General features: G+C 58.0%; 1 protein-coding gene across 4 annotated transcripts in view; it reads left to right on the top strand.

The window, feature by feature from the left end:
• The window catches only part of SEPTIN9 (septin 9), a 137,498-nt gene that overhangs the window by 64,344 nt on the left and 46,326 nt on the right, over positions 1 to 26,828 (top strand). For 3 of the 4 annotated variants that reach the window (XM_086762155.1, XM_086762157.1, XM_086762154.1), the window contains one exon: positions 18,181 to 18,840. In XM_086762155.1, coding sequence (XP_086618281.1) covers positions 18,181 to 18,840 — 660 coding nt within the window. Of the gene's footprint in view, positions 1 to 3,088; positions 3,283 to 18,180; positions 18,841 to 26,828 lie in introns of those variants that run through there. The other variant, XM_086762156.1, reaches the window with a different exon arrangement.

Below are 26,828 nucleotides of genomic sequence, written 5' to 3'. Positions count from 1 at the left end.
TGGGCTGGAGGTGTCCCTCTGCGGAGTTTCCCGCCTTTTCTAAACCAGGTGAACTGGTGTTTAGTTGTTATGTGCAGACTGGAGGTGTTATTCCTTGTTATTATTCCTTGGTCTCACCTCTTGTGAAGGTGCAAGAAAGTGTCCAAGAGAGGAGAGTCTGGGCTTATCTCCCCGGAGGAAAGCTTGCTCCTCCTCTGCGTAGCAGGCACTTGGGTTATGTGTTTACATACCTTCCTACTTTAAATGTTTACTATTAGAGCTCTGGATGTTCTTGTTATTCTTTAGTTGCCATGATTTTCGACCTTCCTCTCCCCCTCTCGCTGCCTTAGGTGCGCATGGGTGCAATATTAACCAGCTGGTTTTAATGAAAATGAACTCCTACTTGTAGTCCGGATATTTTATTTCGCACTTCTTAGGGCTCTCCTCTAGGCCTGTTGATTTGCTAAACTGTTATTAGATCCAGGATGATAACATCGGCTTTGCTTAGGGAATGCAGAGAGACCCAAGGAACTGGGAAGAAGTCAGATCACCTCAAACCTTTCTGCTGGAGAGCTTTGAGCTTCTTCACCAGCTTCATGAGACCGGCGGATGTCGTGGTGATGCTCGATACTCGCAATCCGTCAGACAATAGGATTTTTTCTAGTGGTTTACTGCATCTTGCCTCCGGTTGACCTAAAACCAGAATCCTCATCACAGTGCCGCCCACTGGGACCCAGTTCAGAGAGTGCCACCAAGCTCCCAGCAGGGGGTCTGGCACCGAATCTTATGGGGTTTGAAGAGACTGAACATCAAAAGATGTTCGGTCCTTCCTCAGGTTGACCCTATTGCTTTTTAACATATTTTTTACAATATTGATTTCTAGTTTGTCTTGCTTGGTTCATTTTGTTCCCTTTTACACCTGTTCTCCAGCTTGGGATGAGTGCCCAGGGAGTCAGGATGCTTAACCGCCTTCGCAGAAGGCTGATCTGGGTTCTGCTCCTCCGGCAAGGGAGTCATCGCCAGTTTTTAACAAAATAGCTTTTTTTTTTCACTCAGTAACTCTGGTTAATTATTGACAGCCACATTTTTACCTGCTTGAAATGGATTGTGGCTGTGACCTGCATACAAGCACTTGAGAAAAGTAAAGCCACTTGCTTTCAAAAATCAGTGCCACCGGCGGGGGTCAGCCAGTGTGCGAGGCTGTGCAATGTGGCCGTCACCACCGCTCCCTGCGGAGCACGCGTGGATGTGGGGACGGCAGGAACCTGCTACCAGTGGCATGAGAGCCGCAGCTCCGCGTTTGTTCCTCTTCTCCTCTGAGGCGTTGGGAACCGGCAGTGGCGTTCAGGCAACGGGGCTGCCAGGCAGATGTGCACCGCTGGCTTTCCAGACAGCGTATCGTGTGAGGAGGCATTTATGTTTCCGTGTTGCGATTGCAGAGGTGCGAGGCAACCCACCGCACGGTTGTGGTGTGTTGGTTTCTGACAGGGCTAGGAGTGCAAGAAATGAAAGAGCTGAGCCCTGCTGTCTGTGAAAGGGGAGGAAAACCACTGTCATCTACCTTAAAATACCATACTTCCATTGTAAAGGTGCATTCTCAAGACTGTTTGGGCAGTTCTCGTGTTTTAAAGCAGTGCCTTACCTTGAGTTAAAACCTCAAGCCATTAACAGTATGGAAACCCTAGCTCAGCAGTGATTTCTAGTCTACTTTTTTTTTTTTGAACCTGGAATTTCTTGACTCTGGGAAATTGGTGCTGTTGCTTTCATTTTCTGGTTCACATACACTCTTGGGGAGTCTGTGGTGTTTGCAGACTTTGAGGTGTAAAATTAAAAGTGTGACATCAGTGATGAAGCATGTACTTTCTGCAGTAGCAGACAGTAACAATACTACTGGTTTGCTTAATTTTTCTTTATGGTTCACCCAGAGTGGACTAAAACCCCAGCCCATTAATTCTTCTTTTCCTGTTGATGTGCCTGGACACGTTTCAGCGGGTATCATGGCTTTTTAAACGATGCTACTAAAACACAGGGCGGGGAGGATAAAAAGAGGGTCAAGAGGGCAGGATCTGAATCAACACGGGAAGGGAGAAACATCAGATAGGGAGCGGAGAGGTGCACAAAGGGAGAGGGTGTGAGAGGGGCGGAGGCAGCAGAGCCGTGGAAGGGGCTGGCGTCAATACCCAGGGCTGGTGCTTGCCTGGCGTTGATGCCCGGAGCTGGTGTTTGCTTGGCGTCGATGCTGGAGTTGGTGCTCACCTGGCATCAAAGCCCGGAGCTGGTGCTCATCTGGCATTGAAGCCCAGAGTTGGTGCTCGCCTGGCATCCATGCCTGGAGCTGGTGCTTGCCTGGCATCGATGCTGGAGCTGGTGCCCTCTTGGCGTCGATGCCAGAGCTGGTGCCTGCCTGGCATCCATGCCGGAGCTGGTACTCACTTGGCATCTATGGGGCTCGCCTGGTGTCCATGGGGCTCGCCTGGTGTCCGTGCCGGAGCTGGTGCCCGCTTGGCTGGCCCTGGCCGGAGAGGAGCGAGCTGCGGCAGCGTGGGGCGCAGCGCCAGCCTGCCCGGCCGCATGCTCGGCTTTGGGGCAGGTTCTGCGGCCTGTTGGCTGCTTGGGTGGTGGTTTTCCGGAGCTGGCTGCAGAAGCGGCTTGGATTTGGTAGCGAAGGGCCAGTGCTGCCAGCTCGTGCTGTGGCTTGATTTTGAGAAATTCCAAACCAGAAGAGGGTGGCTGAGTTGCTCCTTTCCAAACAAGGGCAAATTGACCGGGTTACCGGTGCTGGTGCCACCGCCGGTGCCACCCCGCCGCTGCAGTCCCTTTCGGGGACTGTTGCCCCTCACCGCGGGCACAGGGCGCGGGGCTCAGCCTCCGCTTTCCGCTGTGCTGGGGGGAGGGATGCGGGACAAGCTCGGGTCTGTACCGTCCCGTTTGCCCCGGGGGGGACAGTGCCCGGCTCGGCGGCTGCCCCCTTCCACTCCCCCCCGCCCCGCGGAGGGGCCGGCTCTGGCGGGGCGGGGGGGGGGGCCGTGACGGGCGTGGGGAGCAGCCAGTGCGCGGCGAGGGGGCCGGGCCGGGTTGGGCTGGGCCGGGCTGGGCCGGGCCGGGCGGCATGGCAGGCTGCCCGCCGGGGCGGGGGGCGGCCGCAGCCGCTCGCCCTCCGCCATTCATTCGGCCGGAGGCGGCGGCGGCTGCGCGCACCCGCCCGCCCGCGCCCCGCAGAGCCGGGGGGCAGCGCCCCGCGCCCCGCTATGGCCGACCCGGCCGTCAACGCCCACCTGGAGGGCATCATCTCCGACTTCGAAGGTGGGTGGCCCGCGGGGTTAAGCCCGGGGAGGCGGAGGGGGTGGTGTGCTTTTGGGCTAAACCGCGGAAAAAGCGGGAGAAGTTCCCGCCATGGCGGGGGGGGGGCAGCGCCGAGCCGCCCGCGCCCCTCGCCGGCACCGCGGCGGAGCGGGGCTGAGCCCCCCCGCCCGGTATCCGACACCCGCCCCCCCCTCCCCCCCACACACCCAGGGGTCCGGTCCCTGCTCGGGGGACCCCTGGCCTCTGCCGGGGCCCGGCCGCGGGTCGCGGCCGCCCGGCTGGGGAGGGCTGGACGGGGCGGGGGTGCCAGCCCGCAGCCCCGGAGCCCGGGACCGGTCGCTGTCGGTGGAGTCTTTTGTTCGGAGCAGCGTTGCTCCCCGGAGTTACCCGCTAAGGCAGGATCCTATGGGATGTTTTTCCTTTCCTGCCTTTCCCAAGTTGCTTGGTGTAGGTTTTTATGCCTGACGCGACTAAAAGTCTGGGAAAACCCCAGGCACCGGCCCTTCTGTCCACTCCCGGATTTTGGATGCGAACACAACCGTGGCGTAGCTGGGTAGCGGGTAGCGAGCCCGAGGTGCGGGTATGTCGGTGGCGGGAGCGGCTCGCCCCAGCGAGCTTTGCAGTTGTCCCATGGCAGAGCTCCAGCTCCAGCACGGCCTCGCTCTGCGATGGAGCATCTCCATGGCGTGGGCCGGGATGCCTTCTCCACGGCGTCTGCGGCTCTTCGCCCTGTGTGCTGGCTTTGCTGGCTTTTGCAGGCGAGAGGATAAGCTAGCGGCTAGAAGAGGAGCGTGCTGCTGCCGGGTGGGTACGAGAGTTGAAGACGGGCAGAAGAGGGGCGGGGGGTTGCGTCTGAAGGGATCGGCTCGGGGGAGCTCATCTTCCTCAGCCGAGTTTTGGACGAGCGGCTCCATCTAATGCGCACTCTGGCGTGCTGGCAGCCGCCCAAGCTGAGCTTCGTGCAGCGGTTTCTAAAAAAAAAAAAACAACAAACCAAAACCCGAGCAATAGTGGCGATCTGGGGGCTGGGGTGGAAGCTTATCCGGGGGCTGCGCGTGCAGCTATAGGCTGGGACGCCTTCACCGCCTCGCGGCAAAGCCAGCCTTGCCTTTGGGAAGGAGCGCCGTGCTGTTTTTCCTGCTGGGTAGCTGAGGAAGCTGAGAGCGTGAGGGTTCTCCTTCCAGGTCAGGCAGGAAACGGGTGGCAGAGCCGGGGTCTCTGCAGGCCTCGCCCCGAGCGTTAGCTGCATCCGTGTCCTCTTTTCCCAGCCCCTTCGGCTGAAGTTGGGAGCGGAGGGCTTAGCAGGAGGCTGCAGGGAGTCACGTCCTGCAGGAAGAGTGGGACTAATGCGTGTTGGGACACAGAGTGACCCGAATACACCCAGTTTGGCACTCGGGGTTCGACGGCGCCTTTGTCGCTGTCCTTTGGGGCTGGTGAGCCGCCCCACCGCGGGGCTCCCCGGTGCTGATGTAATTACAGCCTTTCCTCTCGCCTGCCCCAACTGCATTTAGATCTCTGGAGAATGAGTAATTCCCTACTTGGATATGATAAAGACTTCGCTGTGAGCCCCCGGGCTGTCTGTTCGGGCTGTGTATGCTCCTCAGTGGCACCCAGCCACTCTGCAGTGCGATATTTTATTTTTTTTTTCAGTCCATGGAGAGCTTTACAGTTCCTGCCTGTGCAGAGGAAGAGGCTGGGGAAAGCTCTGTGCATCTGCAGCCAGAAGGTCTGGCCTTGCCCTTGAGCAGGGATCCGGGCTACTCTTTCACAACTTAATTAGTTTTTCTGGGTTGCATAGCAGCTTCCCAAGAACAAGGCAATTAATTTCTAGCCTGTAGGGCAGGAGATGCAGTGGTGGTGTCTGCTGGGTGGGTATCCCAGGCCCAGGCAGCCCTCGGCCAGGCAGGAAAGATCGGCCAGAAATACCACGGAGCAGGAACGCCAGCTCACCCAGCAGCCAGAGCCCTCTTTGTTCTTGCCGCTTGCACGCCGCCTGCCCTCCCCAATCACCCTGGTCATTCCTCGTTTCCTCGCAGCATCCCTCCCTGACGTGGGCCCGACAGGTTTCTTGTACCCGCTGGGTTGTGGAAGGCGTGGGAGCTGCCAGCCTGCGTGAACCTGAGGAGAATGCCAGGGCCCTTTGGGAGGGGAAGGAGTACGAGATACTCGGTTGCAGTTTGGGTTCCAAGTCAAAGGAATGTGTGAGAGGGAAACACAGTGCAGCAGAGTGCGTTCTTCCTTGCGCCCGATGATGCGATGGGGATGGTCGCACCCAGATATGTGTGTCCACCTCATACCAAGGCAGCAGGTCCCATGGGGAGGGCACTAATCCCATTTATTCGACTGGCAAGAGCTTCCTCGTCTCTAACGGGGGAGAGTACGATTAGGTCTGTGGTTTGCCAGGATTTGTAGGGCATAACAGCTCTGCTCCTGGGTTTATAGATTTTGGCAGGATTTTGGAAGTGTGACTGGTTCGGCTGCGGTTGCAGCAGCGCTTCCCAAGCTTGGAGGGGGCTGTGGGTCGCTCGGCTCCTCGGCGTCTCAGACAGACCCCTGAGCAGCAGGGAAGAGAAGCTGTAGCAGTAAATCAGCCTTGGTGGAGGGATGCTTGTGCAGTGTGTTTATGTTGTGTAAACCCCAAACCATCCCGATCCTGTTCGGGTTGGGTGATGCGGGAGTGTCGGTGTCTGTGACGTTCGGCTGCGGAGAGGGCGGATGTTCCTGCGCGCAGCTTTGCTTGGTTGTGCTGATGCCCAAAGATAACTCCGCAACGTGTTACTCATCTTCCTGCTGAGGATTTAGAGCATGGTGTGCTTGTGATCTGCTCCCTGGTTGTAAGGCAGAGGAGATCCATCCGGCCCCTCATCCCGCTGGGATGCGGCTGCTGCTGAGCAGGGTCCCGGGGTAACTGAGGCGTGTCTTTGCTGGCAGTCGCTGGTGGGGAGCTGGCAGCAGTGGTGCGGAGCGCGCTTTGCCAGTGCTGTCAGTCAACGCCAGACTCGTTTCTTCGTAATGTTGAAACACAAAATGTCATAGCGGGTGCAAGCTGTGAATGACGGTAGGAGGCGGAGCTGGCTGGTGTGCTGGGGTTTGACGTGGTGGCCTGGGGGGGACACGGGCTTGCAGCTTTGCTCTGGCAGAAACCACGAAACAGCCTCCCTTGGTGGTTCTGATCCCTGATTTACCCGTTCCCCGTAGCCCAGCGCCCTCGGGAGTGCGTGCTCGCCGGTGGGTGAGCCTCGGCGGTGCTCTGGCCGGAGCGGTTGTGCGTCGCCTGGAGCTGGGCGCTGAGGGCAGGGAGCCTCCAGCCCTGCTAGGACATGGCCGTGCTGATAGGAAAGCTTCTCTGGTTATTTTATTTTTATTTTTTCCTTCCCCAGCACTGGATACTTGCCCTACAGACATACAATTATTGCACTGCTCAACGCATGGTGTTTCTGGTATTTCAAGCAAAGGCTTTGTCTCACGGAGGTACAGAGTTGTGCTAAGTTGTGTTGTGGTTTTAAGGGACATTAAAGCCCCAAAAAACCACCAGCCAGGTTGTTTTCAGGAGGGGGCTGTGTTAGAAAGAAGCTTTTCTACATGCGTCAATCTCATGAGCTTGTCCTTAAAATTTACTTGAGCACATGCCCGGGATGTCTCTGGGACACGTGGCTGCGGTGCGTCCCCCGGGCTGCTCGGGGCTGGCGTGCCTGCTGCCGCGGGAGCAGCTGCTGCCCGCCTGCTGCGGATGCTGGGACTCAGCCCTGCTGCTAATATTAGCAGGACTGCGCTGGAGGGATGGTCGCGATGTTATGTGGGTGATGTGGCTCGAGTTCAACATGGTGGACAGCCCCGGAGAGGGGACGTGCTCCATGTTTGTGTAAGTGTCTCGCTTGGATCCAGGGTCCCTCCTGTAAGCCCTGCTGTGAGTTTGCAGGATGAGTGCGCTGTGACTAACGGTCCCATGTGTGCGGAGGTTCAATGCCTGGAAAAGGAAACGCAGAAACATCTTTCAGATTATCTCTTGGATCATCTCCACTCTAGGAGTGAAGCACAGCTCCTGAACGTCAATTGTTGGATTTCCTGGGCTGTCCCCTAGAAATTATACTGCAGCTCGTCTCTTAGACTCACAGAATGACAGAAGGGTTTGGGTGGAAAGGGACCATTAAAGCCCACCCAGTCCAACCCCCCTGCAAGGAGCAGGGACATCTCCAACCGGATCAGGTTGCTCAGAGCCCCGGCCAACCTGGCCTGGAATGTTTCCAGGGACGGGGCATCCACCGCCTCTCTGGGCAGCCTGGGACAGGGTTCCACCACCCTCAGTGTAAAGAATTTTTTCCTTATATCCAGTCTGAATCCACCTCCCTCTATTTTAAAACCATGACCCCTCATCTCTTCCGGTGCTCTTACCAGCCCAGCGTGGGTAGAGCCAACGCTGGTGGATGTAGTGTGCTGCTCTGTGACAGCTGGTCACCTCTGATGTCCTCAAATATGAGCTTTACGGGCACTTTGGAGAGTTTTCTTTCTTTCCGCCTCTTCCTATCTGTGTTTCTGAATCTGAGACAACAGGATGGGGTGGCTGGGAGTTTTGTGCCAAGTCAGCGTGTGGTGGGAGAGGCAGGAGCCAGGGAAAGGTGCCGGTGGGAAGGCAGGAGTTGTGTCATCCCCAACAGAATTTGTATCTTCCCCTGCGGAACTGGCCTTTCATGCACAGAGTGGAAAAATTTCATCTGCCTGATTGCAGCGGTGGAGACCTGCCGTTGCGGGTTGGTTTTTTCCTTATGTATATTTAGTTCCTTGGGAATAAAAAGGTTTTGAGGGAGTGGGAAAGGGAAGAACAGGACGTGGATCTCTCCGTTCACGTGAGCTGGGCTTTGGGGATAGCCTCTGGCCCCAGTTAGGATGTAGGATCATCCAAAGGTCGTTGTTTAGAGTTGTCTTATGCAAGGAGGGCTGGGCTGCGTGTCCTTGGGGACGGGCAACGACTGCGGTGTGGAGCAGCGTGTCCTTGGCTCTGTGTCAGCATGGAGGGCTTCCAGTGCTGGCTGGCATGGGCGAGCCCTTGCTGTCCATCTGAGCTCAGTCTTGGGCAAAGCAAGCCTGGCGCTGCACTAATCATAAAGAAACCTTTCAAAAGTGGCTGGATGGGAAGGGACAGAGAGGATGAGTCTTTGCGCCAAGGCTGGGGCAGCTACTTTGACCTTGCCAACTACTGCTGGTGCCTGGAGGTGAGTCAAGGTTTGGAGCATGTACACCGTGCTGGCTCTTCCAAGTACTTGCCAGTCTCTGGGATCTTGGTAGCATCTTCCCCTTAGTAAGAAGCCCACCTACAGTATAATAGTTCTCCAGCTTTACTCTTCACTCATTGCCTGTTGGCAGTTTATGGCACTGGAATGCGTAGGAAGCAGCTCTAGAACACTTTGGGCCATGCCCAATACATTTGAGTGACCGTGTCTGCACCTCTTGGCCAATAAATGCCAGCAAACCTGCTCAGCGAGAGCGCTGGCCCCTCTGGGTGTCCTCTCTGGGTGCTGGTTTATTTTCTGTTCTGCAGCCCTTCCTTGCAGGGAGGTGCTTGGCCCGGTTTCCCAGGAGCCAGGACCCAGACAGCAGCCGCGAAAGCCTGGGCTGGGGCTTGTCATAAATCCAAGGGCAATAACGGAGACTTCGAAGCCCGTAATCACTGCCGATATTCATGTTTCTAACTCTGATATTTGATATTGAAGGCAATGTCTTTCTGCAGGACCATTGCCCAGGCTCTTTCCCTCTCCTGACCTCCTTCCTGCTGCTGTGGTGGCTTTGGCACCTTCTTGGCCTTTAGAGGTGGGACACAGAGGCAACCAGCTAGGTGACCCTAAATCCTGGTTCCACTTGTTTGAAGCCTGTAAAATGAGTCGGTGGGTCTGAGCCCAGCTCCTGGTGGGGATGTGCCTGTTTGGTGAGGGCCAGGGTCCATCCGGAGAGTTCTTTGTGGGACGGCGTGGGCTGCCGGGCCCTTCAGCACAGGGCTGAATTGCTGCCTGCAGATTAACGAGAGCTCTTGCCTCCTGATGGCTGTGACTCAGGCTTTTACTGCGATTGCTTTTGTGAGGTTGCTGGATGGAGCTCAGCACCTGGGGCTCCTGGGGACATCTTCAGAGCGGTGACCCAGGCGCAGGGTCCATCCCAGCTGGCTCTTGGCTGGTTTGCATGCCAAACGGTGGGACGTCATGGGTGTCAGGGTGATCTGTCCACCTGCATCCATCCTCAGGTGGAGACGTCCCCATGTGGTGCTGCTGTTCCTCAGACAGTTCTGGGGCCATACGCTGGCCATGGGTACCACCAACACCAGGCGTGCCTGCAGCGCAGGGGACACTGTGACCACGTTAGTCTGTGCTGCCGTCCTCCTGGCGGCAGAGGTGGCAGTTTGAATAAGCATCGCAAAATTGTATGGCCCCTTGCTTCTGGTGAGTTCGGTCCTCTCCAGTTTGTCCCAGTGCCGGGAGTCTCGGCAGGGTTAGCGGTGAGGGCATCGGCACACAGCATTGTGCTGGCACTGGCCACCTGGACTGGTTTGGGAGAGGAGAAGCATGGTGAGGACTGCGGCTGGGACTTGAGCCTTTCTTCGGGCTGGTCATTGGGGGTACAAATATGGGGAAATGTGAAAAGGATGGGGTTTTGTCTTTGGTTGGTTGGTTGGTTGTTTTTTGTTTTTTTTTTTTTTGTTAAAGCATGCTTAGTTTAACAGGGAGGAGGAAGGAGGAGGGTTCTGCTCTCTGCCAGCCGTCAGGACGTTGGGGCAACTGCTGACATTGCGGTGCTGGGGGTCCCCTCCAGGAGAGAGACCAGCAGTCTGTGGGCAGCACCTGAGTGGCTCCGGGGTCCCTCCTGTAGCCACTTTTACTAATTTACCAGGTTTTGTAGCTTTTTAACCAACGTGTTGCAACACCGCCCGTCTGAGCGAGTCTTCTCCAGCGGAGACGTAATCACTTTGTGATTCAATCACAGAGTCCCCAGTCGCCCAGGCTGGTTGCCCACCTGAGTCACGTTGGAGGTGCCCCGCGCGGGCGTCGGGAGCCCTGACTCACGGGGACGGCGTCTGGCGGCGCACAGCTTCCCGCACCCGCTTTGGGGGGCTGCAGCTCCGGCGCCTGCCAAGCCAGCGCCAAAGTGGGCGGTACAGCCTGGTCCAGGGTCTGCAAGACCGTCTGCGTCGTCCTTTTGCCTTCTGGGTAATAATTTTGAGGCATTTTAGAAATATTAGTGAGCCAAACCAAATCTGCAGTCCCCCGGGAGGTGCAGAGGATTTATTTCTGCCCTTCCTCCTCCCCGTATGACAGGAAACTGGAGCGCAGACCGAAGGCGAAAGCTGCGGAGAGCCTGTGGCAGAGCAGTAATGCAATCTGCTGGGCTGCGAACCCTGTACTGTGTGATTTTCTGTGCGAGTATGAAATGAGTAGAAGGGATGTAAAGTAGACTGGTCTGATCTGGAAGCGTTTTGCTGAGGGTTAATGGTTATATAAACCCGAGAGTAATGGAGAATCAAAGCTAAAACCTTTCTAGAAGTGCATTATAGGGACTGGAAAGCTGGGATTTTGGATTAATCTGAACGTGGATTTTATTTTTTTCTATTCTTGGTCCTGACTTTGCTTTTGCCTGTTCATTTCTGGTCAGTGAGGGGTTTGCTGCATTGGTCTCAGGCTGTCTGTGTGACTTGTGCGTGAGTGAAAAGCTTTGGCTAGTGTCCGAGCTCTGGACTTGCATTCATCCCCAGATTTCTTCCGTAACGCAGCTCTTGGTGCTGTTTGGTCCGGGAAGGCACCACACGCTGCCAGTGTCATCTTCTACGTGTGATTCGTGTGTCAGACCACACAGTCTATCGCAACTCCTTTTGCATGCTGCTTGTAACGTCAGAGAAAAGGATTTCTGTGTGCATGAACCGTTCATAGCCTGATCCGGGCTGGCGAGAGTCATCCTACAAGAGCAGATCAGCATCACGTGTATCTGTATGTGTGTGTGTTTAGTGCAGTGAGATTGGTTTATTGGCTCCACGTGCGAGCACAGGGCTGGGATTGGCAATCCTGAGTCCTCTTCTCTCTTACATTGGATGATCCACAGCTTTGGGAAAGATGCTTTTAGAGTTCCCTGCCTTCATTTCCCGAGATGTAAGAGAGGATCTGAATTTCCCAGGCTGTTTTGGAGCTGTCAGCGTACTCGCAAAGCCCTGCCAGTGTGTGTGGCATCGCTTGCTGCCCGCACTGCCAGTGAATTTCCCGTCTCAGCCCCTCCGGAGGGGCTTGCTGCAGTCGGGAGCACCTTGCTGCTGAGGAGGGGAGGGAGATTTCCTGCTTTGGCCCTGTAGCAGGGATGTAACTCCCTTCTCTTTCTGCTGCGGGACCTTTAGATTTCGTGTACAGTGTGTATACACCCTATAGATACATGAAGAGCATCCTGCTTGTCCCTGAAACTGAGCTTTTGGGGCACTAAAATGCATCCCCCTCTCACAGATGGTGGGTTCGGGTAAGCCAAGCCCAGGTGGCCCCGCGGTACCGTGGGCTAATGCACTCTTTGCACTTGAGTTGGACCGGAAAATTGCTGTGAGCATCCTGCTGCCTGGTGACAGGGGTCTGGGAAGCTTTAGGGGCCGTGAGTGGTTAATGCTGTGTTGGGTTTCCAAGGGCTCCTTGAAAGATGAGACTTACAGCCTCCCCCTCTTTCCTCCCCGGGAACAGGAGGTGACCATCTGGTAGCAGTTTAGGGAAAGTCAGCGTTCTCAAACGGTGCCATTGTATGGTGTGGATAACGGGGCGCCTGCCTGCCCTGCTCCCACACGGCTCTTACGTGTCCAAAAGCCCAAGAAAAGCTTTCCCTGCTTAAGCAAGCAAGCAAATGTAACCCCCGGGTTACCGACACCGCGTGAGAGGCAGGGGGTGTTTAATGGGAAGCAGTTGGGCTCTGCGGCCGCGGCAGAGCCCAAGGCTCTGGTTGTGAAGCGGGTCCTGGAAGAGCCAGTGTCCCTCACTGTTTATTTTGGGCTCCTGAGCTCTGTGCATAGAGGTTTCCTTGTCTAAAGCATCCCCTCGACTCTTACTTGGGGTGTTCTGTTCAAAAAGGGAAGAAGGAAGGAGCAGATGTTCCCTTGTTGACCCCCCCGGGTCCCACAGGGTGCCCAGAGCTGGACTGCGGAGCGGGATGAGCGACGGCGGACGGCATGCCATGTAACCCCGGTGCTTCCCGCTGGGAGATGTGGAGCCACTGGGCAGGAGCCAGTGCCCTCCTGGGCGCCCTCGGCGTGGCTGGGACCCCCGGGGAGGGACTTGCCGTCTGGGATAGGAGCGTGGAGATATGAGGCCATGGCCGTGCCGCTTGCTTGCAACTTCTCTGGAAAAAATTTTGGCTGTCGTATGAGCTGCTGGGATTCGATGCAGACCTCTGCCCCCTCTTCCCAATTTGCGAGATCCCTAAAGAGCAGCTTGAACTGGTGGCGTGTGACCTGCTGGTGCCTGGCCGGGGAGTGACCGGGAGGACGAAGCGGCCGTGCTGAGCAGGCATCCTCAGCGCCGCAGCACGAAAGAGGAAGGCACGTAAATATCTTGCTGCTTCTCAGGCCCTGTGCTTGCTTGGGCGCTGTTCGAGCCGGGGATGGAGGCGTGCGTTCCCTGCCCCGGAGCAGGGACCACGCTCGGGTCAAGACTGCAGGTTTGCAGGAGCTGCCGCCGCGGCGCGCAGCCGGCAGAGCTGCCTGCGTTGGGCTGTCTCGGAAAGCCCGTGCCTCCTTCCTCTGCCGGGATCAGCGTTGGTGTTTTTTCAAGCTGGTCCTGCCTGGCTGGCCCCGGGGAGCGAGGCCGCAGCGTGGTGATGCTGAACAGAACGCCGCTGCCTTGAGAGCTTTGCAGGGGTCTGGTCCCCAAAGGGGCACCCTCGGGAGTGGTCCCCAGCCCCTGCGCGAGGGTCGTGGGCAGCGGCTGGCAGGGTGGAGGTCGCATCTGGAAGGAAGTGCTTGGAAATCACATTTTAGGGAATTTTGGGCTTTCCCTGCTGTGGGCTTTCCCTGCTGCCCTCAGCGGTGGTGGATTGACCCAGAGCTGCCCAATTTGGTCGGGAATCGGTTAAAAGGAAGCGTTTGTGGATGGTGACACCGGTTTGTGCTCACACCCCACGGGCTCAGCCACCTCCAGAGGAGGAAGAGGAAGGGCGATGCTCCGCACCTCCGCCTCTCCCTGCCAGCTGCCTCCGACGTCGGCCAGCAGACTGGGTGCTGCTGGTGGGGCTGGGGAAGCCCTGCTAGCGCTGAAAATCCCCTGGAAAACATCTTGTCGGGGATAACCCTGCAGCACAGCGGTCCCGGGTGCTGCTCGGGACAGGGATGCCTCGGCTCAGGGTGCTGGGGACACGGGGACCTGGAGCAGTGCGGGGACCCGGAGCGTTAGCCACGGCCGCTGGTGTGGGACCCCCACACTGTGGGTGGGAGCGGGTGCGGGGCCCTGCGGCGCTGCCCTGCCTTCGGCTTCCGTCACCGTAAGGAATACGGCAGCTTCCCCACGGGAAGCCGGGAGGAGTGTCATCTGGAGCAGAGGCTGTTTACTTTCCTTTCTTGGCTCTGGGCAGAACAGGCTATTTTTAAGCTTTTTCTTTCCTTTTTTTTTTTTTTTATTTTTTGAGTTGTTTTGCTTCCTGAGGTCCTTTTCTCTGTGCAGGGAGCAGGAGAGGTGATGCTGGGCAGGGGAGCTGCAGCCGTGCTCTGTCCCACGCGGAGCCACCGTCGCTGAAGGTGGCATCCCTGCGGATCATGCTGCAGGTCCCTGTCTTGGGAGTGGACACACAGACGTGTGGGGCACTGTCCCTCTCCTTTCTCGGGCGTGGGTTGTTTGGCTGTCTCCAGGCCACGGTGGACTCAGGGCAGTGGCCAAATGTGCCGGCAGGAGGGGTGTTACTGGATGGCTTGAGGCTCCTGCAGCTGTAGCCGTGGTTTTGCAGCTCTGCTGTAGGCTTTATGAAGCCCTTTGTGTCTGGGCTTTGACCTTTTTCTCCTTTCTGCAGCGAGGCCCAGAAGGACCTGGAGAAAAGCCGTTTTTGGGTGTTGTATGCAGTCCAGCCCTTCGATAAGGGCAGGGGATGGCTGCGCTCCAGAAAGACCATGCTGGTGGTGTTGGGCAGATTTACCCTGGGCTTGGGGCACTTCGAGGGGTTTGAGGTGACAAGAACGGGCCACGTGCGGCAGCTCCAGCATTGCCGTCGAGTGACCCGCCGCCTGGTCACCAGCGCCACCATTTCTTTGGCAGCGGCAGGTGGCGGGGGACTCAGCTGGGATGATGGAGGTGGTTCACGCAATGAACCCCGGAGGTCAGTGGGGCTGGTTGTACCCAAAGCTCGTTGTCGGGCCAACAAGAAATCCCCAAACCACCTGGCACTGAGAAATTTCCAGAGTGCTGTTCCTTATGGAAGGATGCTCACCAGTGTTTCCTGCTGCCGGGTTCCTTGAGAGCGTTTGCTTTCGGACTGCTCCTCCAGACACTCCTGTCACGAGGTTGTTAGGCTGCTTTGCTGAAGGGAATAAAGTGAGGCTGGGCTGGCTGGCTGGAGGAGCAACGAGCGGGTTTTACAAGCCTGACGTGGACAAAACGGAGATCCTGTTCTTCAGGGAGCTGGCAATGTCTGGCCCGGCCGTGTCCTCCCGTATCTCTCCTGGCTTTGCTCGGGGCTGGGGAACGGCTCCCTGTCCGGTTGTCCCTTCTGCTGCCTTTGTTTTTCTGCAAAATGCAAACTGGGCTTGACTGGTGCCTTGTTTTAAACTTGGAAATTTGGGGAAAAAAGAACTAAAATGTTATTTTTTGTTGTTGTTTTTTGGATTAAGGGTGTGATGGAGAAGGAAAAGGATAGAAATTCTGTGCTGGAGAGTTTGAGCTCCAGCTCTGTTTTGGAGAGCTGAGAGTTACGGACACGTTGGAACAGCTCTCAAGTTTGGCACTTTTTAAAAAAACTTGTTGTTCTGGGGGTGCTGATGTTTGAGACGTAGTCGTAGACACGCAGTGCGTGAGATGTGGAAGCGCAGCCGTGGGGCAGAGGTTGCCGCAGAGAGCATCTCACCTCTGCAAGCCAGTGGTGACCCGGCTGGGAGGGCAGATGAAGCAGATAACGTGAAGGAAAATAATCTTTGCTTCTCTTTGCTGCCTTCCTCCCTCCTTCCCTCAGCATCTGGTTATTTCGAGGTGCAGAATGGACCATTTTGTCACTGCTAAGTGGCCTTGCAGAGCCCTTGCTGCGTTTTACGTGGTGCATGTTTCACTTCACGCTTTGGTGCTTTCCTCTTTTCGAAGCCGCGGTGCCGTTTCCATCCGGTTCATGCCGAGAGTGAATCACCTCGTGTGTCCCCCCGCCCACGCCAGCCGGGACACCCTCGCTGCGAGCCTGTTGCTTCCAGGCAGTTCCCGTGCCGGGGTCTGCACCGGAGCTGGGGGACGAGGGTGCGTGTCTGTCTCCAAGCATCGAGGGGCTTTTGCTGGGTCACTGCTCCAGAGCATCCAGGGGAGGGTACCAGTGCCAGCCTCTGTGGCGCCGGTTCTGCCGGCTTTTGCCGCCTGGCATTCGTATTTAGCAGTTTTTGGTGTTTCCCCCAAAAAGGAAAGCAGCCCAAAGCCTGAATCCTAATGCTTTGGCCCCTGCGTGCCTCCCCGTTGCGTGGCTTGTCCCCAGCCCCGAAGGTCTCGCTGTCCTCACCGTCCCCTCTGGGAGCCCTCGGAGCTGCCGAGGCCACCGCTGGCCCCAGCCCCTGCTGCCTGCCCTGCCTGGAGCCGGGGGTGGTGGGGGTCAGCGGCCGCCTTTGCGCTCTGCCGGCAGAGCGGAGCTGGGACGCCTGCCACGCGGACAACCCCCCGACCGCGTCCCGCCGGCTGCGCCAGATGGCTGCTCTCCGAACGGATGCGTCTGAGGGATGGAGGGTCCCCAGCCCCCTGGTCCTGCCCTGGGGTTGGAGCAGCCCTGAGGAGCGGGGGAGATGCTTCCCACGTGGTGGCTCTTCTCCAGCTCCACGCTGGGGTGGGCAGACGTCCGGAGACGAGGGAAGGCTGTGGTCTCTCCCCGGCTCCTGGTATCGTGTGTGATCTCAAGCCCGGGCTTTAAAGGATAGATCCCGCCGATACTGTCCTGCTGATGTAAAGGATGAGCGGACTCGTTACTGAGGCTTGTGCTGGTTGTTAGCAGCGTGGCTGTCACTGCACTGGGGCTGTCACCATGCTGGGTCAGCCTCACCTCCTGGGGGCTCCTTTGGGACCCCAGCGCTGTGCTGACCGACACCCCTGGGTGCAGGGGGACACGGGGCGTGTGGGCAGGATGTGATCCAGCAGCAGTTCTCCGGGTTTCCCTCCCTTCACGTGAAGTTCAGCCTTTATTTCCACCTGGCTGGCTCCTGTGCGGAGCAGGGGATCTGCTGGGCTTCGGGCTGCATGGGGGACATGTGGCCGGCCGGGCGTGAGCCAGGACATTGTCAGGGAGCTGGCACGGGAGCATCGCTGCGCAGATGGAGGCTTCTTTTGGCGATGCTTTGTGCTCCCAGGCTGAGGGGTCTGACACCAGCGTCCCTCAGTGTCGTAGTTCAGCCCCGATCAGGACCAGACTACGCAGTCTCTCTCTCACTCCTTCTTCACTGACCTCGACGTCTGCAGCCGTTTCTCTCACAAGAAAAGTTCTTCACAACAGGCTGGCAGACACCTCTCAGAATCTCTTCACATCATCCAGCTCATCTCCTCTCCACTTCTCTCAGCCGGGCCGGGCCGAGTCGGGCCCGGTCGGCCCCTGGCGAGAGGCCAGAGGGTGAGGGGTGCAAGGCCCACAAGGCTCGCGCTTCCCCCTCTCTGCCCCCGCTCAGTGTCTTCACATCTTCTCTTCTCTTCTCTTTTTTTTTTTTTTTTTTTTTCTCCTTCTGTTTTCCCCTTCTTAAATACGTTACAGGAGAGGCGTTATCAGGGAACGTTCTGCTACCAATCGGCTCGGCCTTGGCCAGCAGCGGGTCCGCCCCAGGCCCGGCCGAGTCCACTGAACAAAGGGGAAACTTCCAGCAGTTTCCTACAGAAGCTGCCACCTTAGGCCCCTCTTCACCAAACAAAACCACAAGTCTCAGGTTTCCTTAGACACGCTCCGGGGATTTGGGGGTTTCGTTCCTCTGTGGCCTGCCTGGCCAGGGAGCTCTGTGTGCGGAGGGGGACGGGCAGAGCTGAATGACGGGCACGTGTTGGAGTTGTGCAGGGGTGACCCGTGCCTCTGCTCTCCGGCAGCTGGGGGCGCGGGGGCAGGTCCTGCGCGGTGCCGGGGCTCAGTGAAGGTGGGACCCTGCCTAAATCGGAGCGTCCAGTCCTGTGTTGCATCTGTCTCTCTTTGCCTCCTGACTTCCCTCTCGGCAAAACGGGAATGCTGATGTTTAGATTTTAGGACGTCCCTCAGGCCTCGCGTTGGCCCCGTCCTTGCCTCGGGGACCCGTGTCAGTGTTTCCAAGACACTCCAGGCTTTGGCTCAGGTGATCCCTAGGATTGTTTTCAAGGATATGAGCTTCTGTGGCTGCCACCTTGGTTTCTGTTCCTGTATGTGTATGGATTTGGTGCTCTCCTGGGATTGTTTGCACGTTCCTGACTCGAATTTTGCTGGCAGCAGGTGCCGGGAAGCCTGTGTTTATCTGCACATCCTTCGGATGCAGGAGGGAAAGGGAGGCGTTGGGAGTCGGGCTGCTGCCGGGTCCTGTGTCGTGCTCCACGGATTAGTGGGTTTGTAACGTGTCTGAAGAGGCAGAGCCTGGCCCTTGGTCCCCACCAGCATGAAACAGGGTTGTGAAGCCCCAGGCGGAGGAGCAGGGGTGGGGTTACGAGCCTCAGGCGGTGTCTGGAAGCCTCTGTTGAGAAGTTGAGGTGGATGGTAACTAAATTCTGGACTCCTTTTCTTGTTTTTCAGCTCTGAAAAGATCTTTTGAGGTTGAGGAGGTAGATCAGTCTTCAAATTCCTCCACCCCACAAAGACGGACCCCAAACCCTCTCCTTAGGTCCACCGTGTCCAGCTCCACGCAGAAGTTTCAGGAACTCGGCGCCAGAAATTTGGAGCCACCCGCCCGACATGCGGACCCCACGGGGCAAAGATCACCCAAGCCCTCTCTGAGGAGAGTGGAGCTCTCTGGACCCAAACTGCCTGAGCCAGTGTCCAGAAGAACAGAAATCTCCATTGACATCTCGTCCAAGCAGGTGGAGAACTCCACCTCAGGGTTGTCGAGGTTTGGCCTCAAAAGAGCAGATGTGCTGGGCCACAAACCCCCCGAGCCCACCCCAAGGAGGACTGAGATCACCCTCGGCAAGCCCCAGGAGCCGGCTCTCCGGAGGGTGGAGGCGCCGGCATCAAAGATCCCCGAGATGCCCCAGCGAAGAGCCGAGACGGCCAACGCTCCCGTGCCCGACGTGGCCACCAAGCGCGTGGAAATTCAGGTAGCCAAGGCTGCCGAGGTCCCAGTCCCACCAGCACGGCCGGTGGAGAGTTTGGAGCCTCCCCTGGCCCCTCAGCCTCCCCAGGCAGAGCCAAAACCGCAGCCGACGCTGATGGAGAGCCCACCAAAGAGAGAAGAAGGTGAGTACAGCTGTGGGCTGCCTGGGTGAGGTGCTGGCCGGTGCCTGGTGTCCCTCGCTGCAGGCTCGGAGCCTGTGCGGGGACGCTGCTCTTTCGGCTCCGGGGGTGATGCCTTTTGAGGCCGGTGTGGGACCCGTGCTCAGGCGTGTCTGCATACTCGGCCGTTACCCTCAGGTTTATCCTGGCTGGAGGAGCTGTCGGCTTGGATAAAAACAGCCATCCAGCCTGTAAGGGAATAAAAAGAAACTGCCAAAAGCCTGAGCGCTTGCAGAAAACAACACTTCTGACAGCTCGGGCCTCGTGCGCGGGCCCACCCACCCATGTGGCATCTAGAAAAGCCCCCAAGGCGCTGGAGAGGCTGTGGCGTGGCGGGCTGTTGTTCAGTGGCGGTGTGTATGGCTGTGGGGCAGAAACCGCCTCTTCGTTAGCAGGAGTCAGGGTTTTTTGGCCTTGGAGCCAAAGTCTAATAACATCATGGACCAGCGCCACTATTAAACTGGAGCCCTGGCTTATATTAGCTCTATCTCGTTTTCCATTAATCCCGTATTAAAGCCAGCCTCCCTCCCCCGCCAGCCATCATTTATTCTCCCTAATGTTTTGGAGGTTTGTTTTTTTTTTTTTTTCCCCTCTTCTGGCCTGTAGCTGTTTTTCCATTCCCCATCACCCACATCTCTCTGGCCAGGGATGCAGTGCTTGGTCAGAGGCCGCCACCTCCCCGCCCCACCCTGTTTCTCTCCCCGGGTGTTGTGGGCTGGCATGCGGTGGCCAACGCAGGACCTGGGAGGTGCGCGCGTCCCGACGCTGGACCACGCGCCCCCGTCTCTCCCCACCGCGCGACGGTCCTCTGCTCCATCTCCTCTCCCCACGCGCAGTGACGGGGTCTGCGCAGAGGCTGGGTTTTGGCGTGTGCATCCCCTAAAATCAAGTCAGGAGCTGGTGGTGGAGCTGATATTGGACCCGTAAGATCTGAGTGGTGCTTGGCTTAGGCGTGGCGTTTCTGAGCTGGGTTTTAAGAGCAGACCAGTGTTTCTGGCAGGGAGCAGTCCCTCCCCAGCTGGGCATGGCTGAGCTCTAAGGCCCAGCCCAGTGACGGGTACAGCCTGGGTCTGTCCCCAGCTGCCTGGTGCACAGGAGCCCCATCTTCTCCCGTGGGTGGGTGCTCAGCTTCACCCGGCTGGGTTTGGGCTGCTCTGGGCTTCTTCCCGAGCTCTGCGCCGTGGGTGATGGGGCACATGAGGAGCAGAAGGTGGTCTGAGCTGCTGAATCCCCCAGCTGCCGGCAGAGAGAGGGAGGGCTCTGCGTCGCGAAGGACTCCAGGAGCCCGGGACAGCTGCTGGAGTGGGTTTTACCCGAGAGCCCAGCTGTCTGGGGTCTGCCCTGGGACAAAAGGGGCTTTCAGTCTGAACGAGAGCTGGGAGACAGCGCAGAAGGGACAGGGAGGGCTCTGGCTCCTTCCCCCTCAGTGTCAGCATGAGGGGACGTCCGGGAGCCGCTGCCGGAGCCCGTGTCCCCTTCCTGGCTGCCTCCAGCCTCCTCCATCTCCGTGACGCGGGGTGGCCCGGGGCCGCTCTCACGCAGGACCCCGTTTCAGGGCACTGCTCCCTTTGGTCCGTGACACCCGCCCGGGGTGATGCTGGGCGGGCGGATAGTATCTCTGCTTGTCTGTGGTGTAAGCCCGTGGAGGAGTTTTGGGGAGGCTCCGGGAGCCCTGCGGGTGGGCGCAGGCGTGCTGCCGACCTCGCCAGCTCTGCTGCGGCTCTGGCCCCACCACAGCCCCCCAAGTGAAAACATCGGCTCCCTGATGTCTGCAGCAGAGACAACGCGCGGGGCGAAGTCCCGCTCCCTCCCGCTGTTCCTGGGGCGTGGGGCACCCGAGAGATGCTCCCGTGGGACGGGACGCCCCTCCATCCCGTTGTGCGGTGGCTCTCTGGCGCAAACAGCTGAGCCGGGACGCAGGCAGCTGCCTCCAGCTGCCCTCAGCCCGGTGCTGGGACGTGCAGTCCCCGCCTGCCCGAGCTCAGCTGCCGTGCCCTTAACCCCCGTCCCGCTGCCAAAGGCACGCGGGAGAACGTGCTGGGCGGGAAGGGACCGGTGGGAGGAGAAGGGCGATCGCCGAGAGCTCGGCAGTTGGGAGCAAATCGCAAAGGAAAGGAGTGGTTACAGCGCTGAGCTTCGCGAGGGCGGCAGGGCTGGCGGCGTGGGCCGAGCCTGCTCCGGAGCCGCAGCTCTCAAGGTGGGAGGAGGGCGGGAGGTGCCTTTGTGGGGCAGAAAAGCCAGAAATGTTCCTCCCCATCCCTGTTCTCCCTCTGCGAGTCCTTCTCCCGCCCTCCCCCGTGCCCTGGGGAGTGTTGGCTGCATACCCGCAGGGTTTAACGCTGTCGGGCGCTTGGTGATGGGACGGGGGTGCGCGTCACGGGTGCGATGTGCCACCGCACCAGCAGCCTGGGCAGGGCTGGACGTCGTGTCCCCGGGGTGGCCTGTGCTGCCCGGCTAGGACAAGGAGGTGCAGTGGGGTGACCGGGTGGTGTGGATTGCTGTGGTTGGAGTGTCCGGAGAAACGCGAGCAGGGCTGTGCCATGGGCGTCAGCAAGGGGAGAATGTGCAACGGGCAGAAAGAGGCCCAGCAGTTAAAAATAAACGTTAAAAAAAGGTAAGGGGAAGTGCTGTTTGTGAACCTGCAGCCTTGGAGACCACATAGGACCTACCAAACCTTCACATCCAGACATGACCACCTGTGGGCGGGGGTACCCTCTCCCCAGGTCCCGCCGTGGGCAGCGGTTCTCTCCGGCCGTGGGGCGCGGGCCCGGGTTGGAGCTGGCAGCCAGGGCCGCTCCTCCCCCGCGCTGGTGGGGCAGGCGTGAGCAGGGTGCGTGGTGCCCAGGCCAGCCCGGCCGGCGCTGGTTCCTCCCCGTAGCGCCGCGCTGGAGGGGGCTGGGACGGGTGGCTGTGCCCCGGCTGCCGTCCCACTGCCTCTACCTGGTGCCGGGGTCCTGCCCCCAGGACCCTCGTTGGTGCTGCAGCCGGCGGGGTGCTGGCTCACCTGGCTGCTTGACATCTTCTGCTTCAGGCCCTCCTCTTCCTCGTTCGGGAGCAGCAGCTTTGCCTGGGATATTCCCCACAGCCGTGGGCATGGGATCAGCCCCACCGGTCTCCTTTCCACCATGGCTGAGCCAGGCTGTCCAGGAGAGGCAAGGGGAATCGCTGTGGGAGGATGAACCATCTGGAGGCATCTACCGGCCCTTTGCACAGGAGGGATCCCAGGCTGGCCGTGGGACAGGCAGATCCTCGGATAGAGCCACGTTGTCCATCGTGGCTGATTCTGCTGCGACCTCCTGCCTGAGCATCCCCTTCCTCTGGTGCCTCCTGTTGCCAGCACTGGCATTGTGCATGTGTGGTTGAACGTCTTGTTCTTGTTCCTTCCAACCCGGTGGTGGTCGGGGTGAGGGAGGAAGGCATCCTTGGTCCCAGAACAGTTTACATTCTCCACGTGGATGTAATTCCTGTCTCTGCTCCCCTCAAATCTGAACCTGTGTGTGTTTGGGTGGAGGCTCAGTTCTGGGATCTCAGGCGATGGATTAGAAGTGATCCGGGATGAGAAGTGAAAGCCGGTTTGATCTGATGATTGTTTTTTGTCTCTGGCACAAGCTGCTGTGATCACATTGCCCGGGGCCTCGGGGACGGCGTGCTGCCATCAGGCCACATTCTTCACCGTGGCTCTGCTGCCTGCTCCAGCCTTCATCTCCTTTTCCTGCTCTTGGCAACTGGTAAGGCCATGGTTCTCCTTGCCCATGGCCCTTTCTTGTGGGGATGCTGTGGAGCTTGGTTAGATAAATCAAAGCAGATACAATGGATAATGGGAGCCTTCAGCTAAAACTGGACCTCCCCTTCAACAGCCGTGTCCCACCATGGTGCTGTGCAAAGTCGTCTGAACCATCCATGAGCTTTCAGCATCTGTGGAGCCTTTGTCCCGTTGCGGCCTGGTGCCCGTCTTTGGGCTGGCCACGCAGGGTGCCCCGAGCCCTGGGAAAAGCAGCAGGGTCCTCCCTCCTGTTTTGCTGCAGAACAAGCAGGATGACATCAGCAGAGTGAAGCAATTCAGCTTTTTGACTCGTTTTTTTCCAGCCTTGGAGCTCTACGGAAAGCCTTTTCTTTAGAACTTGCTGTTTTAGAGGCTCCCTTAGAGTTGAGCTAAAATTAAAAAAAAAAAAAAGACTTTCAGATCCACCGAGCTCTTTGCAAAGGCCGTATCCGGAAACCAGGGCCCCGGTGCTGTGCGCTGGGGAAGCTGCGGTGGGGGCTGCAGCCCAGTGCCCCCCCCACAGCCACCTTCAGGCCTACGTCCTGCCACGGACACCCAGGGATGGAGAACCAAAGCCACCCAAGCCTTGGGGAGACTTTTCTTCTGTGCTGTCCTGCCAGGGTAACGGCGAGGGTGGGGCTGGGGGTTTGGAGGGATTTGGATGACCGTTAGCGCAGCGCCGCTCCCCGCGATGAGGAGGCCAGGGCTGAGAGGAGACGCGGTGAGTAATGGTTTCCAGCTCTCCGAGCCGCGCTGCGGTGTAACTGTACAGCGACCGGAGCTGGAGGGAAACAGGTCCTCACAACCAGCTGGCATGTTTGGGCTGGCTTACGGGTCATCGTCGTCGTTATGATTTTTAACGGGAAAGTCCCTACAGCCCGAGAACCCGAATGGAGGGGCTGAGTGGGAAACGCGGAGTCCCAGCTTGTGAGCTCGGGTGCCAAAAATGAGATAATCTGGAAAAACGGAGAGCTGCAGCGCCAGCCCCTTGGAACGAAGGAGCGAGAGCGTGCGCGGGGGAGGCAATCGCATCGCCTGGTCCGCAACGCTGCGTGCGTGGCCCTCTGCCCGCGTAAGGAGGGCAGCGGGGGGGCCGGGCGCTCTCTGCTGCCTCCTCCCACCGTGTGCTCTGTCCCTGGCTGTGCAGGGAGCTGCCAGGCCCCCCAGTTCGTTTTGGGGTGTATTTTGGGCACTGAGGGTGTTGGGACGGAGGCCAGGTGGTGCAAACGTGATGCACATCTTTGCTGCACATCTTTACCCCACAGGAATGCTGTTCCCAAGCTCATTCCATCGCGTTCAGCTCCAGTCACCGTGCCATCCACCTGTCCCCCTCTCTGCGGCTGCGCGGGCACGGTTTGTACGGATACCATCACACTTCCGCGTGGGTCCCCAGCGCGGGCAGCCAGACCCGGGTGCGGTCACATGGAGAATTCGTGTGCCCCGTCGGAAGTCCCCAAGGGCGCGTAGGAAAACAGCGATCTCCCCAGTGGAGCCTCGTGATGTGAAGGAACAGTTTCCCATAGGAAACGTTACGATTCCCGCTTCCCTCCCCACGTCATCTGAGACCAGGAGAGGGCAAACCCGTGGATGCTGAGCTTGCGGAGTCCTCCTGGCGCTGGGCTGAGCGGCCTGGCAGGTCCCTTCTGGCACTGGCTGGGTCTGTGGGCTGGGCTGTGCGTGGTGTCACTGCTTCCTGAGCCTCGAAGGAGACATCTGAGGCTGGACCTGTCTTTGTCGAGGTCAAAGCCTCCTCTTCCAGACAGAAGGTGACCAAGCATGCGGCGCCGGGAGCGTTGGGGCTCTGCAGGCTCGTGGGGTCTGTGCTGGTCGTGGTAGGCGCAAGCTCTGTGCAGCTGTGGGACCCTCCTGGCTCTGCATCTCCGTGCCTGTGAACCTGGGCAGCCACCGCCTTCCAGGCCTTCACCGCGCTGAGAGACATGGGTGAGCACTCCCGCTGCCGCTGGGTTTGCATCCGTGTGAGTGACACTGGAAGGCGGTGGGAGATGCGGCCCTGGCTAAAGGTGACGTCTACAAACCTGACCCAAGAGTTTCTCCGTTTCCCTTGTGGTATCTGCGCGTCTGGAGCCCGTGGCGGTCGTGCTGCGGAACACGCTCCCAGCTCCTATCAGCTCCTTTGGCATCTTCAGACTTTCTTACATTTGGGTTAATCTTCCTCCAGGCTGATAAGGCAAATAAAACTCATTATCTTGACCAAGATAAAACAGAGCTTTTGCTTTGATCTCCCGCCATAAGGCCTGGCCGCTCGTTTTGTGACTTCTCTGCTGTCTGCCGGGGGAGGGAAGCGATGGCAGTGGTGATGAACCTTCTGGAGTTAAGAAATCATTTTCTTCTAAACTATTTCTAGACCTCTGTCCCTGCCTGAGATGTTTCTGTTGGCCAGCGGCTGAAGGGCCACCACAGGCTGGGTGCGGTGCCAGCTCTGTAAACTGTGCGAGGACTTGAGGAGCTGAATTGAGATTCTGGAGAGATAACTTTGTTTTGAGGAGATCAAACGTTGTTGTGAGCAAAAAAGATAACTTGACAGCAAGCCAGTTGTGTTCTTTACTCCTCCGGCAAACAAACAGGCGCACAGGCACTCTTGTATTGTCCAGGACGCTGCGACGGAGCTGGAGTCAGTGTGGCTATAAATGGAAGAAGCAGCTGGTCTTGGACCGCAGCCTGTGCTCGGGCTGCTTTGGGCCTGGTTTTCCTTCCATCTGTTGGAGGTTTTGAAGGACAGGCTCAGGGAGAGAGCAGCTTTCCTCCAGGTTGGTTGAATTTGGGCAATTCATTTTGTTGGTCCTCTGAACGGGTCGCTGCGTATAGAAGTTCCCTGGATTTCTGTGTGGTCACACGCAGAAGTATTTCACTCTCTGGAGTTGTTCTGTTTTATCTTGGCATGACGATAGTACCGGACACACTGAGAGACCAAGCTGGACTGAAGGGTTGGTCCAAAACATTTTGCACACCACAAATCTTTGCAGATGTCTCTGCGTTTATGAAAAGCAAATGATTTTAACAAGCCATCCAAGGTTGCTGTGCCAGCTTAGGAGTGACAGCATGGGAATTCTCTGTTTCTTGGCTCCTCCTTGACTTGTGTTCTCTGCAGTTTCTTCTGTGTGGAGGCAGTGGGTTGGTTTTTGCACAGCAGAGGCAATTTGTATGACAGGGATGAAGAATAACTGAAACGAAGCATCTTTCAACACCTTGGAGTTTAAAGAGTATTGATGCTCTACCAAATGTGAGCGTGACCTTGGATTTACGTTTAGCTTTTCAACCCAAGAGGTGGTGTCCAGGTTACATCTGAATTGGGTGGCCTTACCAGCCCGTGGGTCTGCAGAGGCTTTCCGTGGTGCAGCTCTAGCGTGATCCCTGGCTGGTGTTTCCCAGAGTACAAAAGTATTCAGTGGGAGCTGCACACCTCCTTTTGTCTCTTTGTGAGGGCAACCTTTGTCCATCTGTGAGAACGACCTTTCCAGGGAGTGCCCCCGGTGAATCCCTTGCACGTGGCTTAGTGGGCACGGTGGTGTTAGGTGGATGGTTGGACTCGATGGTTGGCCTTTTCCAACCTTCAGGACTTTTTCTATGACTCATCCATGGGTCCTGCATGGTGTTCACCCTGTTCGCTTGAGCTGTCTGCACCTGAGCTGATCATCTGGACGTCTCCCTTAGGCTGGCGTGAGCTGTGTCCTCAAAGGGTTTGTTTTTCTCTGCTGGATGTAAGGAGAGCCTGTGCAATCAGTTCAGCTGAGGTGTCTCCATTTGTGCGAGACAGATTTTCCCCTCTCGTGCTATTTCAGAGGCAGAGGTGGAGATGAAAAGGGCCGGTGCAGCAGGACAGAGCCGTGCAAGCCGCTAACCCCTGGTTGTCAGGAGTGCCTGGCAGCCCCCAGCAGACCTGCTCCCCGTGTGTCGGGCTGTTCTGCAAAGTGCTCACGGTGGACGATGGTCTGCTGAAGCACGTGGGTCAGACTGTCTTTGATGATTGTCGATGGCACTTTAACTTTTTATGGTGGCTCTGTTCCTCCCCTCTCCTCTCTTGCTGCGCGTGGAATGGGACAGATGTTCCTCCCCTCTCTGAAAGACAAGCTCAGTTTGGGGACATCTCGGGGAAGGACAATTAGTTGGGAATCCAAAAGGGCCTGGTGCCCAGGAGGAGGGGCGGTGGTGAAAGCTAACGGTATGTGAG

This window comes from Chlamydotis macqueenii, chromosome 18 (assembly GCF_036417535.1).
Source record: "Chlamydotis macqueenii isolate bChlMac1 chromosome 18, bChlMac1.mat, whole genome shotgun sequence".
Lineage (NCBI taxonomy): Eukaryota > Metazoa > Chordata > Aves > Otidiformes > Otididae > Chlamydotis > Chlamydotis macqueenii.
The sequence above is the reverse complement of the archived record's forward strand: the minus strand, read 5'-3'. Positions and strand labels throughout refer to the sequence as shown.